Source organism: Palaemon carinicauda, chromosome 39 (assembly GCF_036898095.1).
Source record: "Palaemon carinicauda isolate YSFRI2023 chromosome 39, ASM3689809v2, whole genome shotgun sequence".
In the NCBI taxonomy this organism is placed as follows: Eukaryota; Metazoa; Arthropoda; class Malacostraca; order Decapoda; family Palaemonidae; genus Palaemon; species Palaemon carinicauda.
Window position 1 is genome coordinate 63,826,233 of NC_090763.1, and position 19,065 is coordinate 63,845,297.

The following is a 19,065-nucleotide window of genomic DNA, read 5'->3' on the forward strand; positions in this document are numbered from 1 at the left end:
AACAAAACAGTGGTCACGGGATCCAGACGTCTCCGCTCAGCTGATTGTTGGTAGTGTCTTTAGGGAACTGTCGAAGTCTTCATATTCATAATGAAGTTTTGTGGTCCAAAGTGTTCTTTATGCTGTACTCTATTAAGTGTGTGGGCCATTATCCAATTGGTAAGTAATTTGATTCCGTGTCCAGCATTTTATTCAAGTCTAGGCTAATTCTCTGTGATATCTAAGTCTTGTCTTAAACTTCACCAGTTGGCGTAGGATATAGTTTCCAACTCACAACAAATAAAATATAGGTATTATTTTACTGTATTACAGGGCTATGGAGCCCTTGTATATCAGCGGCCAATGCCTCCTATTTGGATTAAAAATTGATAACCTAAATTTCCCCCCCTAACCTAACCTATAAGCTGTGTTCTTACCTACTTACCTAATGGGGGTTAGGGCTAACGCCCCCCTGCGACTCCCCTTTAACTGCCGTATTCTAAGTTAGCTGTAATCATACATACAGGTGGCCGCTATCATACTTACACCTCATATGATCATCAGGTTTGTACAATTTTCTGGAGTTTATATATTTAGAGTGTATATATGATAGTGGCCACCTGTATGTATGACGACGGCTGGCTTAGAATATGACAGTGTAAGGGCCGTTGTCTCCCCCCCCACCCCATTAAGTAAGTAGGTAAGGACACGGTTTGTAAGTTAGATTAGGGGGGGAAATTTAGGTTATTTGATGTCCATTTTTTATGAACACTGGAGGAACTGGCCGCTGATATACAAAGACTTTGTTCTCTTCAAGTGTTTCGATAATGTGGATTTGACAATAAACAATTATGCAGTGTATTATGTAAAATACCTAAGATTGTATATGATAAATTGAACGTGTAGATCCAGTAGTAAGGAGGGTTCCCCTGTGCAATAGGACCAGGAAAGCAGCCCTTAAAGTAAAGTTACGTAATAACCAAAATTTCTTCTAAAGTGTACAGGAGCCCTTGTATGAAGTTTGGTCTTAGTTAAAAAATTTAATATCTCCTAACATGCCTAACCAAAAAAAACAAACAATATTAATTAGAAGACGTCCTTATGATGTCTATCAAATTCTTTAAACTTAACAAAAAGGGATGTATTTTTTTGGTTGGGACAGGCATAAACTTTTGTAATGTCAAATCTATTTTCCTTATTGGGAAAATGTAGATAGGGATTAGCTCCTAGGTTATGTTGGGAACCTGAGGTTAAAAGTGGTATTTTTATATTTGTTTCCCATTCAAAATGTGGGTTTTCAGTCAACTTATGACTTTAAAACTTCTTAAATTTGAAAAACTAGGGGTTTCCACCAATCATTTGCCACAGAACAGGTCAAAGTACCTATAAATACATAGGAACGCTTCATATGTTCTTCATTTGGAATGTTCTATAGTAAATATTTACCCAGATGTTAATTATAGACCCAGTTTGTCACAACCACCTACCAAGCCTCTCCATATTATATTCCAACTGGTTATCCTGTTATACTTGGGTGTACTATGAGTAGGAGTACATGGTATCCTAGGTCTGTTGAACATGGAGATGGCATCACAGGATGGGTTGGGCGGGGAACGGAGTAGATTTACTCATTTTGCATTATTGTTGGTGCAAATCTCTGTTTTGTGTTTTCAGACAGATAATGATAATCAAGGGCGGCTCATGATAATTACAGTGGAACTGCAGCATCCCCCTATTTTTATCTTATATAGATAGTATTCAATATAAGGATTTTTCGTCAATTTTTCATTTATACTTGTACAGTACAATATATAATCCTTAAGCTTAATGTCGATAGCCATCCTTCATATTATGGCAAGAATAAAAGAAAACATTCTTTGTATGGAATTGTGCACTTCACAGTTTCAACTGTGAGGTGTTTGGCTGTTATGCACATAGGCACATGAAGCTACACACAAGTCTGAGAGGGAGGGAGTAGTGTCGTTCCCACAATGCCGACCTTGGCGTGTCAGTGAAGGGTAGCTATATTTCAACTCCATGGGTGTTGTGCTTGAAAACTGTGTACGATATTCTTGAAAGTAGTAAAATGTAGAATTAGGTTATTATCCTACTTCAAGCTATTCTATTTGATTTATTTGTTTTTTTTTTTCACAATTTTGGGGGGGTTTTCATGATAATTCCCATGACTACATCAGAGGCAGAATGCTGCTTTTCATCACTGAAAATAAAACCTTTTATAAGAAGTACAAAGAATTTGGAAATACTAAATACACGTACAGTGCTTTCAATGGAGAAAAATAATATTCAGTTGTCTGTCATCCAGAGAGCAAGGAAAAATAATAATAGATTTTTTCGTTCACATTAAAACAACAAAAATGGATTTAATTTTTAAATGGATGGATCAAGCTTGAACAGTAATGATTTAGATTATGGTATGTAAAAATTGTTTGTTTTTGTTATTTAGGATTCTATCAAGTTTCTGAATACATTTTCTCAGGCCTATGCCTTTTTGTTTCCATCCCCACATTATTAATACAAGGGCTACAATTTTTTTTGGAGCAGCACCCAACTGATTTTAGTCACAAGCTGTCACTGCTCAAATCCCATCTCAACACTAAAAAACAAAAATTTAGCAAATATGATCACAGGGATTTGGTGTGACCTAACCTAACCTTGTGCACCCGGTCATTACCTAGATAGCCAGAACTCAGAAAATACCAGAATGATTTCTGGCCTAGCTGTACCTAACTTGATAAGCTGGATCCTTGATTGCCCAACCTAACCTGACTTAGAAAGACCAAAATTCATAGGAAATACAGGGATGCATTTTAACCTTACCTATCATAACTAAGTTTGTCGATTTCTTACCTGACTTGAGGCACTCGGCACCCACTTCTACCTAATCTGACATATATTGCCATAAATTACATTTAATTCATTTCCACCTATTCATGTATATCATGCTCTGCCAGATATGCGAGTTTTCCCCATTCTTCCCCATAGTATTGTTGCACAGAACTAACTACCTTTGCTTCAAGTTTATTATTGCTTTACATTTTTTTTATACTTATGGTCTTGTATGTGGAGGATGAAGTAATAGTACTTAAAACAAGCTCTTATTTTCCTTAGACTTTTGGTAGCCATTGTATTACTAAAAAGAAAGATCTAAAATGGCTGATACGTATATGAAAACACATGGGTACTTAGCTACAAGAATTTGGAAATTTTAATGGCCTTAAAACTTTGAGTAATGATAACCTAATAGAAAACTCCCAGAAGTTCATGCACTATCACATTCTTATCAGTAGGTAATCAACCTATTACTTATAAGCTCCTGGTACAGTATTGCCAAAGGAAAACCGTCTAAAACATGTAGGATAAAACCGTTCGGTATAGTAAATTCAGTTTGTTCCCATACTAACAAACCTTCCGTTATTTATTTGGATTATCTTTCGGCAGAGCTGGAAGGTAGCCATTAGACTTTTATTGCGGGGTGGCAACCCTGCCTAACCACTTGAATGGGTAGGCTGGGGGTGACAGGTGGTTACCCAGCCACCTCTATATATACTCTCACAGCAGTGAAAGACACCACTTTTTCTTTTGGCTCGGTAGAGATGGGACGTGTCCTCTCTCTCCCTGACTGTCATTGGACTTTTTTATTTTGCTTTCTCTTTTTCAGGTGTGCGTGTTGTCTTTACGATTGCCTTCATGCGAACCTGTCCAGGGCACGAGGGTGCTGCGTGCGGTACTTTCACGTTTTCGTTTGAGACCGACTCGCCCTCTCTGTGTCCTTCGCGCAGAGGGCATCGCTGCGAGCAGTGTTCACCCTGCGTAGAGTGTAAGGAGTGGCCTGCCTCCCCATGTGAAAAATTTGCTAAGTGCTATCTTTCTCCCTCAGGGGCTAGGAAAACGCGTTCTTCTTTTCACACCCCTAAATCTCTTTCTAAAGCTCCTCACACGCACTCTTCCGAGGGACGATCGAGTAGGAGCGCAGGCCGACTAACACCTTAGCAACCTTGGGTTACTGGGGGGTTATTGCTTCCCCTAGAGGAGCAACTTCACCACCAGCTGCCGGGGAGCCATTCTCCCTTTCAGATCTTTTGCAGGTGTGGACAACCTTAGGGATTTCGGGACCCCATTCAAAGGAGGAGCTGTAGTGCCTTCTTCAGCGTGGTGCTAGGAAGTATCCTTCTAATGAGCCGTCAACATCTCATACTCTGGAACTGTGCGAGTTTCATCTTTCGCCCTCTCCTATCCCTTCTACATACAGACAAGGTGAACGCTCGCATTCGTCTCTCCAACGGCCTTCTGGTGACGACGAACTCGCTCGCCATCCTGGGACCTCGTCGTCCTGTAACCCTCAACCCTTTGTTACTCCTCACAGGAATCCGCAGGTAGTAGGTGTAGATCTTCTGAGGACCAGCGCTCCTGTCACCAGCAGCACTAAAGGACGAGCTTCTGGACACACTTCCCCTGATTGCCATTCGCCATTCGTGATGATTGGAAGATCGGATGGATCGTAGGTTATAACGATCCAAACGTTCTTTCTAGAAGGCGTTCACGCTCTAGAGCTTCGGGCTCACGAGACCACTGGTCTCAATGCTCTCCTCGGAGGCGTGCCTCTTCATGAGGAGAAGTCTTAGGATTGCGTTCCGCACAATCACGAGCACAGTCTAGACTTAGGTCCAAACGATCGCGTTCTAGATCTCTGTCATGTAGATGATGAGAACGGCGCTCACAACGACGACGCTCCTGTTCATGAGGGCGGCATTCACGCTTGGAGGGTACTGTTCATGAGAACGACGTTCTCATTCATGAGGCCGATGCTCATGTTCGCGACATTCACGCCCTTCTCGATCACGAACTGCGCGTTTGCAATCAAGGTCTAGACGTTCCTCATCTAGAGATAGAGGTAGGTGCTCGAGCTGTCCATCAGCACGTAGCCCCTCAACCAGAACTTCTTCCAAATAACCTCGTACCTGATCATGAGTATGACCACTCCTCAGACAGGCGTCCAGCTAAACCCCCAGTGCCTTTCACCACCTGGGGAGTATTAGCAAAGCGCTTGCCTATGCGAAGCTTGGAAAAGTGTCCTGCTGTGACATGTTCTCCAACAATAAAAATTGTTCCTGCTCAGAGGCCTTCTCTGCCGACTTCGACGGATGTAGGTGCTTCTCTGAGGCAGCAGAAGGTGTTAGACCTTCCTCTTCCTGTGTGGCTCCTAGTACTCCTTTTGTGAGCACTTCTGCTCATGAATCAACATCTATGCATGCTCTCAGCCCAATAATTTTTATCGCATTCACACGTTTTGTCACACAAGGTGGAGCACAAGGCACATGTTAGTGCACCTTTGGTGGGTCTCAATTATGATCTCGTTCCAGTGGCGAGTCACGATCCTGGTCTATTTTTCAAAGTGCTCTGATTATATATAACAGGCCACTGGGCTGTGAGATGTCAAAATGCTCATCACTTCCTCCTACCCAAGAGAGTCTCTCGTATGTAAAGAATGTAAGGTTTATATTTCGTGTAGGAAAAAATGACAAATTTGGAAGTAGCTTGTAATATTCCTAATAATACAAACCTGTACAGTAGTTCTTTACACTTACATTACCCGCCGTCACCTACCCCCAGGGAAACTTCCAGCTGCGGTGAAAGGGAAGAAGGTATGAATGAGTCTGTTGCCGGTGTTCTCCTTGTTACTACTGGTAACAACCAGGACGGTTGTTGACATCTCATTAAAAGTTATTACAGTGAATCCTCGTTTATCGCGGTAGATAGGTTCCAAACCCGGCTGCGATAGCTGAAAATCCTCGAAGTAGGGACACCATATTTACGTATTTAATTAACATGTATATTCAGACTTTTAAAACCTTCCCTTTACGTATTACTGTTAACAAACTACCCTTTAATGTGCAAAACACTTAATGCATGTACTACAGTACCCTAAACTAAAACAGGCACAAATATTAAAGGCGATTTTATATCATGCGTTTCCTAAACACGCCAAAAAGCACGATAAAAAATGACTACCAATGTTATGCTTACGTTTATCTCTGATCATAATGAAGAAAGACGTATTTACACATCTGTGTATAGGTTAGTTTTTGCATCGACAGCAATCTTACCAAGTATTGATTATATGTTGATTTTGTTATTACCAATGTTTTACTTAATTTTTCTTAGGACTTCCAAATAAATGAAATGAATGCCATTTATATAATGTTTTTCTTTATGACGCCGCCTGAAACGGAAACCTTCCATTCGTTTACTGTACGCTCCATCTTCGATAATAATAAACAAACGAAGGCATTAAACGCGCATGATGAAAGTGATAAATAATGATATTAAAAGCTTTTAGTAAATATGTTATTACAAATATTATTTACCGTATCTATATAAAATCCTACATACGTAGCAAAGCAGGAAAACAATTTTTTTTTTTTTTTTTTTTTTTTTTTTTTTTTTTTGGGGCGTTTAATCAACAATAACAAACTGCCGCTAATGACTGAATGATAATTTACGATACATTCTAAACTGTTACTAAAGACGATTGTCCATTCCATATCCAAAATACTTTTCCTAACTTCAGTTATAAGTCAACTTGTACCCGCCTCAATTATGAAACCATCTAAAAAAAAAAAAGTAAGAGAAGAAGCAAGTACTAGGCCGATTTTTAAAGTTGTCGAACAATTAAGTTACCGCTATAACGTTCGATGTGACATAGTGCGAGATTGGAGAAAGTAAGGAAAATTGAATCATGATTGATTTTCAATATGAGTGAAACTTTGTGAAGCAACAAAGATTTCATTTGTTAGTGAGATAGAGATAAGGAATGAGAGGTAGTGAAAAGTAGCTCACAGAGAGAGAGAGAGAGAGAGAGAGAGAGAGAGAGTTGTTTTAAATGTAATAAACAAAAAAATATGATAGGTTATAACACATTGGTGCTTATGTAATATCAACTGCATAGATGGTTTAAATAAGTTAAGAAATGGTATAAACAATACTTCGTACGCGCATATGCTTGAGACCGGCAGCTTGACGTCAGCTGATCTGATCACAGCCAAAAGTAAAACAAAAAGAAGTCAACAATACTCGATTTTTAAAACACACCCGAAATTTAAAAACAAAAGTACACGCATTCTTAATGTGCAATTAACTATTTAAAGAGTAGCAATTTTCTAGAATAAAATGATGTTTCCCCCAAAAATAGTGGTTTGCTGATGAAATCGGATGCTGTATTTAATGAAAAAAGTTCGCGAAGTCGTGAATCCGCGATGGTCGAACCGTGAAGTAGCGAGGGCTCACTGTATAGCCATATGCCCATTTCTGCAGATTTCTTCTATGTAAAAAACTACAGGTTTTCCAATCAGTACCAACCCCTTAGAAAGTCCCATCTGCCGTTATCTAAGTGAGTTGTCAGTGAGCCAGTGGGAGGGCGGGTTGCCTCCTCACTACCTGTCGGTTGTTAACTCTTCGTTCTAATTTTTTAACTGCCGTATTCACACTCATTCTATTATATAAAGGACTCAGGTCTGTATAGTTAAGAAAAATACAAATTACTTTTTAAAGAATTGTGGCATATTTAATACGTGTCATAATTCTTGTCACCAGGCTATAAACTTATTGCTAGAATGGGTTGAAATGCCAAATTGAAGTACATGTTGATGATGTCTCATTTGATTATCCTACACCAATTCCTGGAGTGTTGTGTAGCTCTAAAAAGTCTTATTATAGTAACTACTGTATTCCATTACTATAAAGCCTAAGACACATCTTTTATAAATGCATGTATTATCTTTATCGTTTTTATTTCAGGGATTCATGGCCTTGTTCTTTGGTATCAGATCGCCAGCATTCATTGAAGACTTGTACATTCCTGCAGAGGCAGAGGAGGAACCAAGAACTTATCTGGAGGCCATGAATAAATCATACTATCAGGTAAGTGCTTTGAGTCTGGCAACAATATGAATGATCACTCAAACAGTTTTTGAACATTTCAAATCAGCCAGGCCAGCGATATCATGTGTTCTCTTCCCCAGTCTAATGATTGCAATGTTACACACTAGACTAGTTTTCATTAATCTATTTTCTACATCGATTCCTCCTTTAGTGGGTTATTGCTGCCTACATTATGTTTGAGAACTATGTTGGCATGCTGAAAGGCTTACTAAAGATTTTTGTTATTATTCAAAATGCGTAAAAACAAAATACACAGCTCGAGTTTGTGTTCATAAGAGTACCAGAAAAGTACTTTCAACAACTTGGGTACGAACTTTATAAATTTTGCCATTTAATTTCATTTCAAATTGAATTTATGTAGGACCCTAATGTTTGATTGAAGTGATCCAAATTTCACTTAGTTTTCTTTCAAGTTGATTCTTTAGAAGAAAGGGATTTTCTTCTTACGATTTTTAAATATTTAACTTAGCCGGTGAATATATAATAGCTGCAACTCTGCGGCTCGACAGACAACATACTTAAAAAACTCGCGAGCGATCGCTATGCAGGTTGCGGGTGTGCCCACTAGCGCCAACTGTCGGCCAGATACCACTCTCGGATGTAAACAAAACCTTCAATTCTTCTCTGTCGACGTTGACGACAAGACGTACTTTTACTCGCTGTAGAACCTGGAGTTTTCCCATCATATTTGGTGAAGTACTTTAATTTGGTTTGAGCTTTCGCAGTACAGGTGTTTTTCTTCAACATAAACTCTTGAACTCTTTTTTGAATCGGATTATTTGTTGATGACTTAGATCGTTTTTGGAATTTTCTTTGACTAATTCAAAATGGCTGACCCTTCTCAAGTTCCCAAGTTTCGAAAGTGTAATGCTAGGGACTGTAATAGGCGTCTTCCAAAGGCTTCTCTCGACCCTCACACTGTTTGTTCCAATTGTCGGGGTAAAACCTGTCAATTGGGAGATCGGTGTGAGGAATGCGTGGGCCTTTCGGAATTCGATTGGATCGAATTTGATAAATATACACGCAGACTAGAGAGAGATAGGGTAAGGAGAAGTTCTTCTAGGTCCGTAGATTTTTCCTCTCCACATGCCCCTGAACCTAATCCTTCCCCTGTAGTGGTTGTTCCTAACCCCCCTCCTAGCACTCAGGAACCGTCTATGCAAGACATGTTGCGTGCTATTCATGCCTTGGGGGAGAGAGTTGAGGCTTTAGCAAGTGACCGTAATCAACTCATGGCGGACGTGAAGGAACTCAAGTGCCAAAGTGCCACGGCGGAAAGTGGGAAAGTGCCTAGTGTTACGCAAAGTGTTGTGAACAGTGTTGCGACCGAGGGTTCGTCTGTTCGTGCCTGTCGTTCACCTAGTCCGGGACCTCTTGCAAGCTCCCAAGCCCAGGGGAGAAGCAATGTCGTACGACTTATGGGTTCGAGAGGCCTTGATCAGCGAACAGACGTTCCCTCTTTGGTATCAGGCGTATCTCGTCAAGATCGCCCCTACCATAAGACGAGAGAGCCCATTTTTACCTCGTCGTCAGAAGGCGTTTCACGTAAGAAACCATGGAGCAAGGTCTCTAGACCTTTGAAACGCAAGTCGGTCCCTTCAGGACAAGTCCAACGTCCCGGATGTAGCCACTGGGACAGTTCGGACCCGTTGCCGTCATCTGATGACTGCTCCCCGCCTAAGAAAGGCAAAGTTGTGCCGTCTCAGTCGCTAACCCCGTCTGTTACCGCACCCGCTTCCGTAGACCCTAAATGGGTTTTACTGCAAGACATGCAGTCTAAGCTTGCGTCTCTTATGGAAGACTACAACACAGAGAAGGTTTCCGTTGAACCTAGCCGTTTTTCTCATGGAGATACTGGCCGTCAGCCATCCAAGCGTTCTGTTATGCGTCCTGTTGACGTTGATGTAGCTTTCTCGCGTCAACCAGTTGGGGTTGTACCTCCCCCGATGCGGTCCCGTGTGGATTTCCAGCCGCACGTTGACGTTAGGCAACTCACTGATGCGACTGGTGACGTTCAGGACGTTCACCAACCATCAAAGTTGACTTGTTTTGACGCGGTGCGTCAACCTCCGCAACCCAGTATGGTGTTGACTGCACAACCCAGACGGTCTAAACAGTCTCGGGTGGACGCTGTGCGTCCTCGCGCACCTGTTGTTGTTGACAGTTCCCAGACTGTTCAGCAGTTTCAGGACGCTGCGTCCTGCTCCGTCACGTATGCACCAGTGCGGCCGGACGCTGCGGGTCAAACGTTGCCTACCCCTTTGCCGTTTTCTCATCAGTTATCAGATGAGGAACTTTCAGATGAGGACGTTGCTGAACCACAGCCTGAGGATCAGCCTTCAGATTTAGATGAGCCTAAAGCAGTTCCACCATCTATGGACTTTAAAAAAGTCATGCTTATTTTTAAAGAGTTGTTCCCTGAACACTTTATCTCTGTGGCTCCTCGTTCGCCGCCGTCTGAGTTTGTTTTAGGCGTTCCTGCTGCCATGCCAGCCTTTACGAAACTCGTTCTCTCTCGCTCATCCAAGAGAGCTTTACGGCTGTTAGGCGATTGGTTGGAAACCAAGAGGAGTTTAGGGAAGACGGCCTTTGCCTTCCCCCCATCTAAACTCTCGTCTAGATCGAGCGTCTGGTATGCCACGGGAGAAGTTCTCGGCTTGGGAGTTCCTGCCTCTGCCCAGGGCGACTTCTCAAGTCTTGTAGACTCTCCCCGCCGCCTTGCCATGAGACGCTCGAAGATTAGTTGGTCATCCTCAGACCTGGACCACCTTCTTAAAGGCATCTTTAGGGCGTTTGAAGTTTTTAACTTCCTGGACTGGTGTTTGGGACCCCTGAGTAGGAAAATCTCATCTGCCGATAGGGATGTTTCCTTACTCATTATGTCCTGCATGGACAAGGCCGTCCGCGATGGATCCAACGAGCTTTCCGTCTCATTCACGTCAGGAGTCCTAAAGAAGCGAGTGTCTCTGTGCTCTTTTCTTTCAGCAGGAGTGACGCCATGTCAAAGATCTGAGCTACTCTTTGCGCCCTTGTCTAAGTGCTTGTTTCCTGAAGTCTTAGTTAAGGAAATTGCCTTGTCTTTAGTGCAGAAGGACACCCACGATTTAGTTGCGTCCTCGGCTCGCAAAGTTCCCCCTTTGCCTGCCTTGTCTGCTAGACCTAGGATAGACACTCCAGCGTCCAGGTTTATTCCGCCCTTTCGTGGCAGAGCCCCCAGCAGGGGAGGTGCTCGTGCCGAAGGGAAGAGAGGAAAGAGGAAAGGATCCAAGTCCTCGCGGGGCAGAGTCTGACTGCCCGCAACTTCAGACAGCAGTAGGTGCCAGACTCAAGAACTTCTGGCAAGCCTGGGAGAAGAGAGGCGCAGATCAACAATCTGTGAGGTTGCTCAGAGAGGGGTACAAAATCCCTTTTGTACGCAGACCTCCTCTAGCGACGTCCCCCATCGATCTCTCTCCCAGGTACCGAGAGGAAGCAAAGAGACAAGCCCTGAAACTGGAAGTGTCTCTTTTACTAGAGAAGGGAGCGGTGGTCAAAGTCTCGGACCTTCAATTACCGGGGTTTTACAACCGTCTCTTCCTAGTATCAAAGAAGACAGGAGGTTGGAGACCGGTGCTAGACGTCAGTGCTCTGAATGTCTTTGTCACAAAGACGAAGTTCACCATGGAGACCACAAAGTCAGTCTTAGCAGCGGTCAGAAAGGCAGACTGGATGGTCTCTCTCGACCTAAGGGACGCTTACTTCCACATCCCCATTCACTCAGATTCCCAACCTTTTCTGAGATTCGTCTTCGACGATGTGGTGTACCAGTTTCGGGCCCTGTGCTTTGGCCTAAGCACAGCTCCTCTCGTGTTTACGAGGCTTATGAGGAATGTGGCAAAATTCCTCCATTTATCGGACATCCGAGCCTCCCTTTATTTGGACGACTGGCTTCTCAGAGCCTCTTCCAGTCATCGCTGTCTGAAGGATCTCAATTGGACTCTAGATCTGACCAAGGAATTGGGACTCCTAGTCAACTTGGAAAAGTCCCAGCTGATCCCATCCCAAACTATTCTGTATTTAGGGATGGAGATTCACAGTCCAGTTTTTCGGGCTTTTCCGTCGGCCCCCAGAATAGATCAAGCCCTGCTCGTCATCCAGAAGATGTTGAAGAAAGAACGTTGCTCAGTCAGGAATTGGATGAGTCTGGTAGGAACGCTTTCATCCCTGGAGCAATTTGTCTCGCTAGGAAGGCTACACCTCCGACCTCTACAATTCCATCTAGCTTTTCACTGGAAAAAGGACAAGACGCTAGAGGCGGTCTCGATCCCGATTTCCGAAAAGATAAAGACTTGTCTGACTTGGTGGAAAGACAATATCAGTCTACGAGAGGGTCTTCCCCTAGCAGTTCAGAAACCCAACCACGTTCTCTTCTCAGACGCATCGGACTTGGGCTGGGGCGCGACGCTGGACGGTCGGGAATGCTCAGGTCTGTGGAACTCGAGTCAGAGGAGCATGCATATCAACAGCAAGGAGCTTTTGGCGGTTCACCTGGCCTAGATAAGCTTCGAGAGTCTCCTTCGAGGCAAGGTGGTGGAGGTCAACTCGGACAACACCACGGCCTTGGCGTACATTTCCAAACAGGGAGGTACCCACTCACTGACTCTGTACGAGATCGCAAGGGACCTGCTCATCTGGTCAAAAGATCGAGGCATCTCCCTAGTAACGAGGTTCATCCAGGGCGACTTGAACGTTCTAGCAGATTGTCTCAGTCGGAAAGGTCAAGTAATTCCAACCGAATGGACCCTCCACAAGGATGTGTGCAAGAGACTTTGGGCGACTTGGGGTCAACCCACCATAGATCTCTTTGCAACCTCGTTGACCAAGAGGCTTCCAATCTATTGCTCTCCAGTCCCAGACCCAGCAGCAATACATATAGATGCCTTTCTCCTAGATTGGTCACACCTAGATCTTTACGCATTCCCACCATTCAAGATTGTCAACAAGGTACTGCAGAAATTCGCCTCTCACGAAGGGACAAGGTTGACGTTAGTTGCTCCCCTCTGGCCCGCGAGAGAATGGTTCACCGAGGTACTTCGATGGCTGGTAGACTTTCCCAGAAGTCTTCCTCTAAGAGTAGACCTTTTACGTCAGCCGCACGTAAAGAAGGTACACCAAAGCCTCCACGCTCTTCGTCTGACTGCCTTCAGACTATCGAAAGACTCTCGAGAGCTAGAGGCTTTTCGAAGGAGGCAGCCAGTGCGATTGCTAGAGCGAGGAGAGCTTCTACCATTAGAGTTTACCAATCGAAGTGGGAAGTCTTCCGAGACTGGTGCAAGTCAGTTTCCGTATCCTCGTCCAGTACCTCTGTAGCCCAAATCGCTGATTTTCTCTTATACCTGAGAAAAGTTCGCTCCCTTTCAGCTCCTACGATCAAGGGCTACAGAAGCATGTTGGCCTCGGTCTTCCGGCATAGAGGCTTAGATCTTTCCAACAATAAAGATCTGCAAGACCTCCTTAAGTCTTTTGAGACCTCTAAGGAACGTCGTTTGGCTACACCTGGGTGGAATTTAGACGTGGTCCTAAGATTCCTCATGTCAGACAGGTTTGAGCCTTTACATTCAGCCTCCCTGAAAGATCTCACTCTTAAGACTTTTCCTGGTATGCTTAGCCTCGGCTAAAAGAGTCAGTGAGCTTCATGCCTTCAGCAAGAACATCGGGTTTTCGTCAGAAAAAGCCACTTGTTCTCTGCAGCTTGGTTTCCTAGCCAAGAATGAGCTGCCTTCTCGTCCTTGGCCTAAATCTTTCGATATTCCTAGCTTATCAGAGATCGTAGGCAATGAACTAGAAAGAGTATTATGCCCTGTTAGAGCTCTTAAGTTCTACTTAGCTCGTACTAAACCTTTACGAGGCAAATCTGAAGCGTTATGGTGTTCGGTTAAGAAACCATCCTTACCTATGTCAAAGAATGCTTTGTCATATTTTATCAGATTGTTAATACGAGAAGCTCATTCACACTTGAGTGAGGAAGACCGATCTTTGCTTAAGGTTAAGACGCACGAGGTTAGAGCTGTAGCAACTTCCGTGGCCTTTAAGCAAAATAGATCTCTGCAAAGTATCATGGACGCGACCTATTGGAGAAGCAAGTCAGTGTTCGCGTCATTTTACTTGAAAGATGTCCAGACTCTTTACGAGAACTGCTACACACTGGGACCATTCGTAGCAGCGAGTGCAGTAGTGGGTGAGGGCTCAACCACTACAATTCCCTAATTCCATATCCTTTTAATCTGTCTCTTGAAATGTTTTTTAATGTTGTTTTTATGGGTTGTTCGGAAGGCTAAGAAGCCTTTCGCATCCTGGTTGATTTGGCGGGTGGTCAAAGTCATTTCTTGAGAGCGCCCAGATTAGAGGTTTGATGAGGTCCTGTTGTATGGGTTGCAGCCCTTGATACTTCAGCTCCTGGGAGTCTGTCAGCATCCTAAGAGTATCGCTGGGCTCCGTGAGGAAGACAGACTTACAAGGCAGAGTAATCGTCTAAGTCGACTTCCTTACCAGGTACCTATTTATTTTGGTTTTGTTATATTGATAACTGTCAAAATGAAAAAACTCTTAGCTTATACGCTGTAAACATATTTAACTCTGGTCTCTACCCACCCTTGGGTGTGAATCAGCTATTATATATTCACTGGCTAAGTTAAATATTTAAAAATGATATTTTAATTATAAAATAAATTTTTGAATATACTTAACCCGGTGAATATATAAATTAAACGACCCTCCCTTCCTCCCCAATAGAGACGCAGTGGGACGAGAAGAATTGAAGGTTTTGTTTACATCCGAGAGTGGTATCTGGCCGACAGTTGGCGCTGGTGGGCACACCCGCAACCTGCATAGCGATCGCTCGCGAGTTTTTTAAGTATGTTGTCTGTCGAGCCGCAGAGTTGCAGCTATTATATATTCACCGGGTAAGTATATTCAAAAATTTATTTTATAATTAAAATATCATTTTTACTAATACTCTTCAAAATTTTTAAATGACATTTTAAAATCTTTTCAAATGAAAGAACATAGGGATTCTTGGTCTTATTTCACGCATTTGTATTTTATGATATTTAGTACTACCTGTACTGTACTATCACATATTAAAGTATTTAGTAAATATGCGAACGAGATTAACATTTGTTTCTTGTTACTTTTTAAATCTAGTACAGTACTGTATTTGAAATCAGTGACTTTTATTCAACTAGTTTCCAAATGATAATATTGCAAGATCAGAAGGCTGCAATTCATAGTGATTATAAATGCAGTAAACCCACAAATTATAAAAATGTGTAACCAACTTGAAATATGAAGTATAAATGATTAAGTATAAAGTAATACTATTTAAGGTAAAAATACTGTTGTAAAACATTGAATGTATTTATTGTAATGTAAAATGCAGAATCACCCTATGTGAAAGAATAAGGGCCACAGAAACAAACTTAAAAGCTTTTAATCTATCATGAAAACTATACCTTCTTATTGACTACTGTTATATTTCTGATGATTCACGGGCTAGCTGGAACTCCTCTTTTACACCTATCCACTCATTAATCTGGGATATATGGGGTGTTTATTAGACTATACAGTATATTTCATTGATAAAGTTTTCAGGATCTTTTTTTATAATTGGTGCCAAAGAGATTTTTATAAAATTATAAGTGATAGTTTGTCAAAACTCCAATAATTATTTAGGTGTTTCCTAGAGTGGTCTGCATACCTTCATTATAAGAAATATTTCGTACCTTACACTAGCATAACCTAGGGCTGGTCAGTTCTTGTCAATTCATTACATTAATGTATTGTTGAAAGAAAAAAAAATAGCTAACCTTACCATGATACTGATATTGCTGGTTGGTGTAATGTCTCGTCTGTTAAGTGAATAATCTCTTTCATGGAAATATATTCTTTTGCATAAAAAAAGTTCTTCCATGAAAGTTTGTGTGTTATTAATACAGTAATATGAGAGAGAGAGAGAGAGAGAGAGAGAGAGAGAGAGAGAGAGAGAGAGAGAGAGAGATCTCCTTTATAGGCTATTATTTTCACCTATGCAGTCTATATTCTAATGGTATCTTTATGTAAGCGCCTTTACTAATAAATCTCTTTTATTTATATCTTAACTGGATGAGTTGGTAAGTTGTTGTGGTTTCTTTATGCTTATGTTATCTCAAAGTTTGCTGAATACATATAATGTATTCTATGCAATCCTAACCTCATAATAAAGTTTTGTTAGTTTATTCAAAATAAATGGTTATTAGCTTGATTATACAGTAGTATATACTATGTATTGAATAAATATTTTTTACTTTTAAATACAGTAGTTTTTATTCACTTGCCTTTCACTATTACAGTATTTAGTATTTTGGGCTTTTTATTCATTAATAATTGTGCTGTTCAGTATTATTGTATCTTTCTGTAAAATGCTATTTATTTTGGTGTATAACATCATCATTATGGATTAATAGCAGCATAAATTTGATATAATTGTAGGTAGATACCAGTATGTTTGTAACTAGTTTCATTTGACTACAGTATTACTTTAGATGGTATTCCATTTGCCCTTGCAATTGCATATACAGATTGGTTTCATCACATTAGTTTATAAAAATATTTCCTTTTTCACATGCATACAATGACTTTACTTGTAAACAAACATCTTCCTCAATAGCATTACCATATTTTACCAATTTTATTTAGCAGGGAATATTCTGAAATAACCAGTTTCCTTTTCTCTGCAGATCGCAACAAATTGTGGAATTGCAGCTGGGCTGTATGGTGTCACCCTTGTAGTATCGGGATGGCAGTGGTATCTTAATAACAGGAGCTAAATTTCCATAATGTCTTTTCTTTTTTCAATACAGACAGGCTCTTGATATATTTATTTTTGTGTTTAGGTTGTAATGAACAATAGTAGTCAGTCCTGGCAGTGTCTGAATGTCAGTTTTCCATACATGCATAGATACTAATAAAGGGCTCTAAATTTCAAAAAGCTTTAAGATCAGTCATTTTATAAAAGAATGTAGATAATGTAAATGTTGGGATATTGTTTTTTCATAATTTCATTTCTAGATATGGTTGTGTTTTGCATCATTATAAAGTCAAAGGCTACGATTGAAACTGATTAAGAACGTGAACATGATACAGCTCTAGAACTTTCAAAATATTTAGGTTCTTATGGCCTGATTTTCTTTACTCAAAATACTTAGGTTTTTATAGCCTGATTTTCTTTATCGAGTGGTCTTTTTATGGTGATTTTCTGAATGTATATATGTAATATTTGAAATTTTACGTTGCAGAGTTTTAGTTATTGTGAAGATTTGTTTGGGAATGCTTGCTAACGTCAGAGTTAAACAACTTTGATATATATTTATGAGCTGTGCATAATTAAGTATAAGCACCTTTTCACATTCCTGTTACATATGTGTTTTATAACTAATGGATAAGGCAAAAGTAAAATCTTAACAGAAATATTTGTTTCATAATCCATGAACTTTATTACACTTCTCTCTTGAAAGTTGAACCTTTTACTCTACATTAAAAAGAATTAATTGTCCCTGAAGAGATCTTAAAATGTAGTATTTTTATTACAGAATATCACAAGAACTTTAAAAGGATAAGTATTTATTATCATTTCATCACACAGAATAGGGTATATATATACAGCATATGCAGATAAACTATGAATATATGGAAATCAAGAAATTATCAGATATGCAATTAGTCAGCAGCATTTGTATAAAAACTTGAATAACTGCTGATAAAAGTGATGAACCTTGCAAATACTATTACACTAATGAATGAAACCTACATACATAGTATTTAATGTTTCGTCAAAGATAAACCAAGAAAAAATTAAATGCAAAGAAGAATGTTCACAGTTCATGACAATATAAATGTTAATTTCACATATGCAAAGAAGAATGTTCAGTTCATGACAATATAAATGTTAATTTTACATAAATATAATACAAGGTATTTACACCTACAAAATAGAGCCATTTATAAAAATATAAATCTATTAAAGATAAAAACAGTAACAGTACTAGATAATTAACAAGGCGTTATTTCTTTAAATGCCTCTTCCTGAAATACTCAGGGGCAACTTCATAAAGCCAATCTGCGTCTACGGCGGAGTTCATGTGCATGTAAGCTTTGCCAGTATGAACCAGTTCAGTAAAGAGCACGTAAGCTGGTTTCCCTCCAAACAAGACAGAAGCTGGATGTATTGCACATTCTTGTTTGGAACTAAGTGTAAAGTACTTCCCGTCTAACTGTAATTCTGCAACGCTGGTAAATAAACCAGCTACCAAACACCTGTGAAGATATTTTCAAAATTAACATGGATAAAAGTCCTTGACCTTTGGCTATATGTTATTTGTCTTTTTTTAAAGTAAAGCAAAGTAACCCTTGGGATTGTGGTTTTGAGTTGTCTCACTGAACACAAATGTATAACCATACAGTACTACTATACATTTTTCCAAACAGATATACCAATACAGCCACAAACTGGATAATCTGCGACCATAAGATTAAGAGTCAAGTGGAAATTCCAAACCATGTCCAAGGTAGTGAACTAACAAAAGCCCCTATCTTTTGGACCTAATGTTGTCTATATACCTTCCTAGTTTCTTTCTCTTCTAAAATGTGTACTAGATAAATACTCTACCATGTTTTTTTTTTTTTTTTTTTTTTTTTTGCAAGAATGATTCAACATCAATTTTGGAGCTATGCTGAAACATTTATAAATTTATTCATGTGGTTTTCTAATTGAAACTCAAGTTAACACTTAATTAAAAAATAATTCAAGCTTTAAAGCTAAAAAATAAGTCTGAAAATTTTTTTTTTTTATTAATCATGTGCCCTCTGGAAAAACATGGAAATATGCAATACAAATAAAATTTTTAGGATCACATTGTTCAAAACAAAAAGCAGCAAGAGACATAATTTTTTTTTTCAATTCTTGAAGACGAGCTACGGTATGAGAGAAATGCAAAGGGAGGTGACAAGTAACAAAAACCGATTACAAAATCAAGAATTCGGGATTACGATAAGAGAGAAAGCAGAGAAATCTTTAGAGCTGCTTTCTGGAAATATGTTGAATATTTGATCCTT

General features: G+C 40.3%; 2 protein-coding genes across 3 annotated transcripts in view; one reads left to right on the forward strand and one right to left on the reverse strand.

Moving 5' to 3' along the window:
* Positions 1-17,421, forward strand: RNASEK (Ribonuclease kappa). Of its 2 annotated transcripts, XR_011041884.1 has the most exons (4): positions 1-159; positions 7,795-7,917; positions 16,692-17,121; positions 17,160-17,421. XR_011041884.1 is itself a non-coding variant. In XM_068362994.1 (3 exons), the coding sequence occupies exons 1-3, from the start codon at positions 91-93 to the stop codon at positions 16,779-16,781; spliced, it is 282 nt and encodes a 93-aa protein (XP_068219095.1). In that variant the 5' UTR covers positions 1-90; the 3' UTR covers positions 16,782-17,421. The 2 variants fall into 2 exon arrangements, 1 of the variants encoding a protein (XP_068219095.1); XM_068362994.1 differs by having other exon boundaries at positions 16,692-17,421.
* Positions 17,420-19,065, reverse strand: part of ath (ATP-dependent RNA helicase DHX33) — an 18,688-nt gene continuing 17,042 nt past the window's right edge. Inside the window, exon 6 of the mRNA XM_068362993.1 lies at positions 17,420-18,267. Within this exon, the coding sequence (XP_068219094.1) occupies positions 18,015-18,267 (253 nt within the window). The 3' untranslated portion in view covers positions 17,420-18,014. The remainder of the gene's footprint in view (positions 18,268-19,065) is intronic.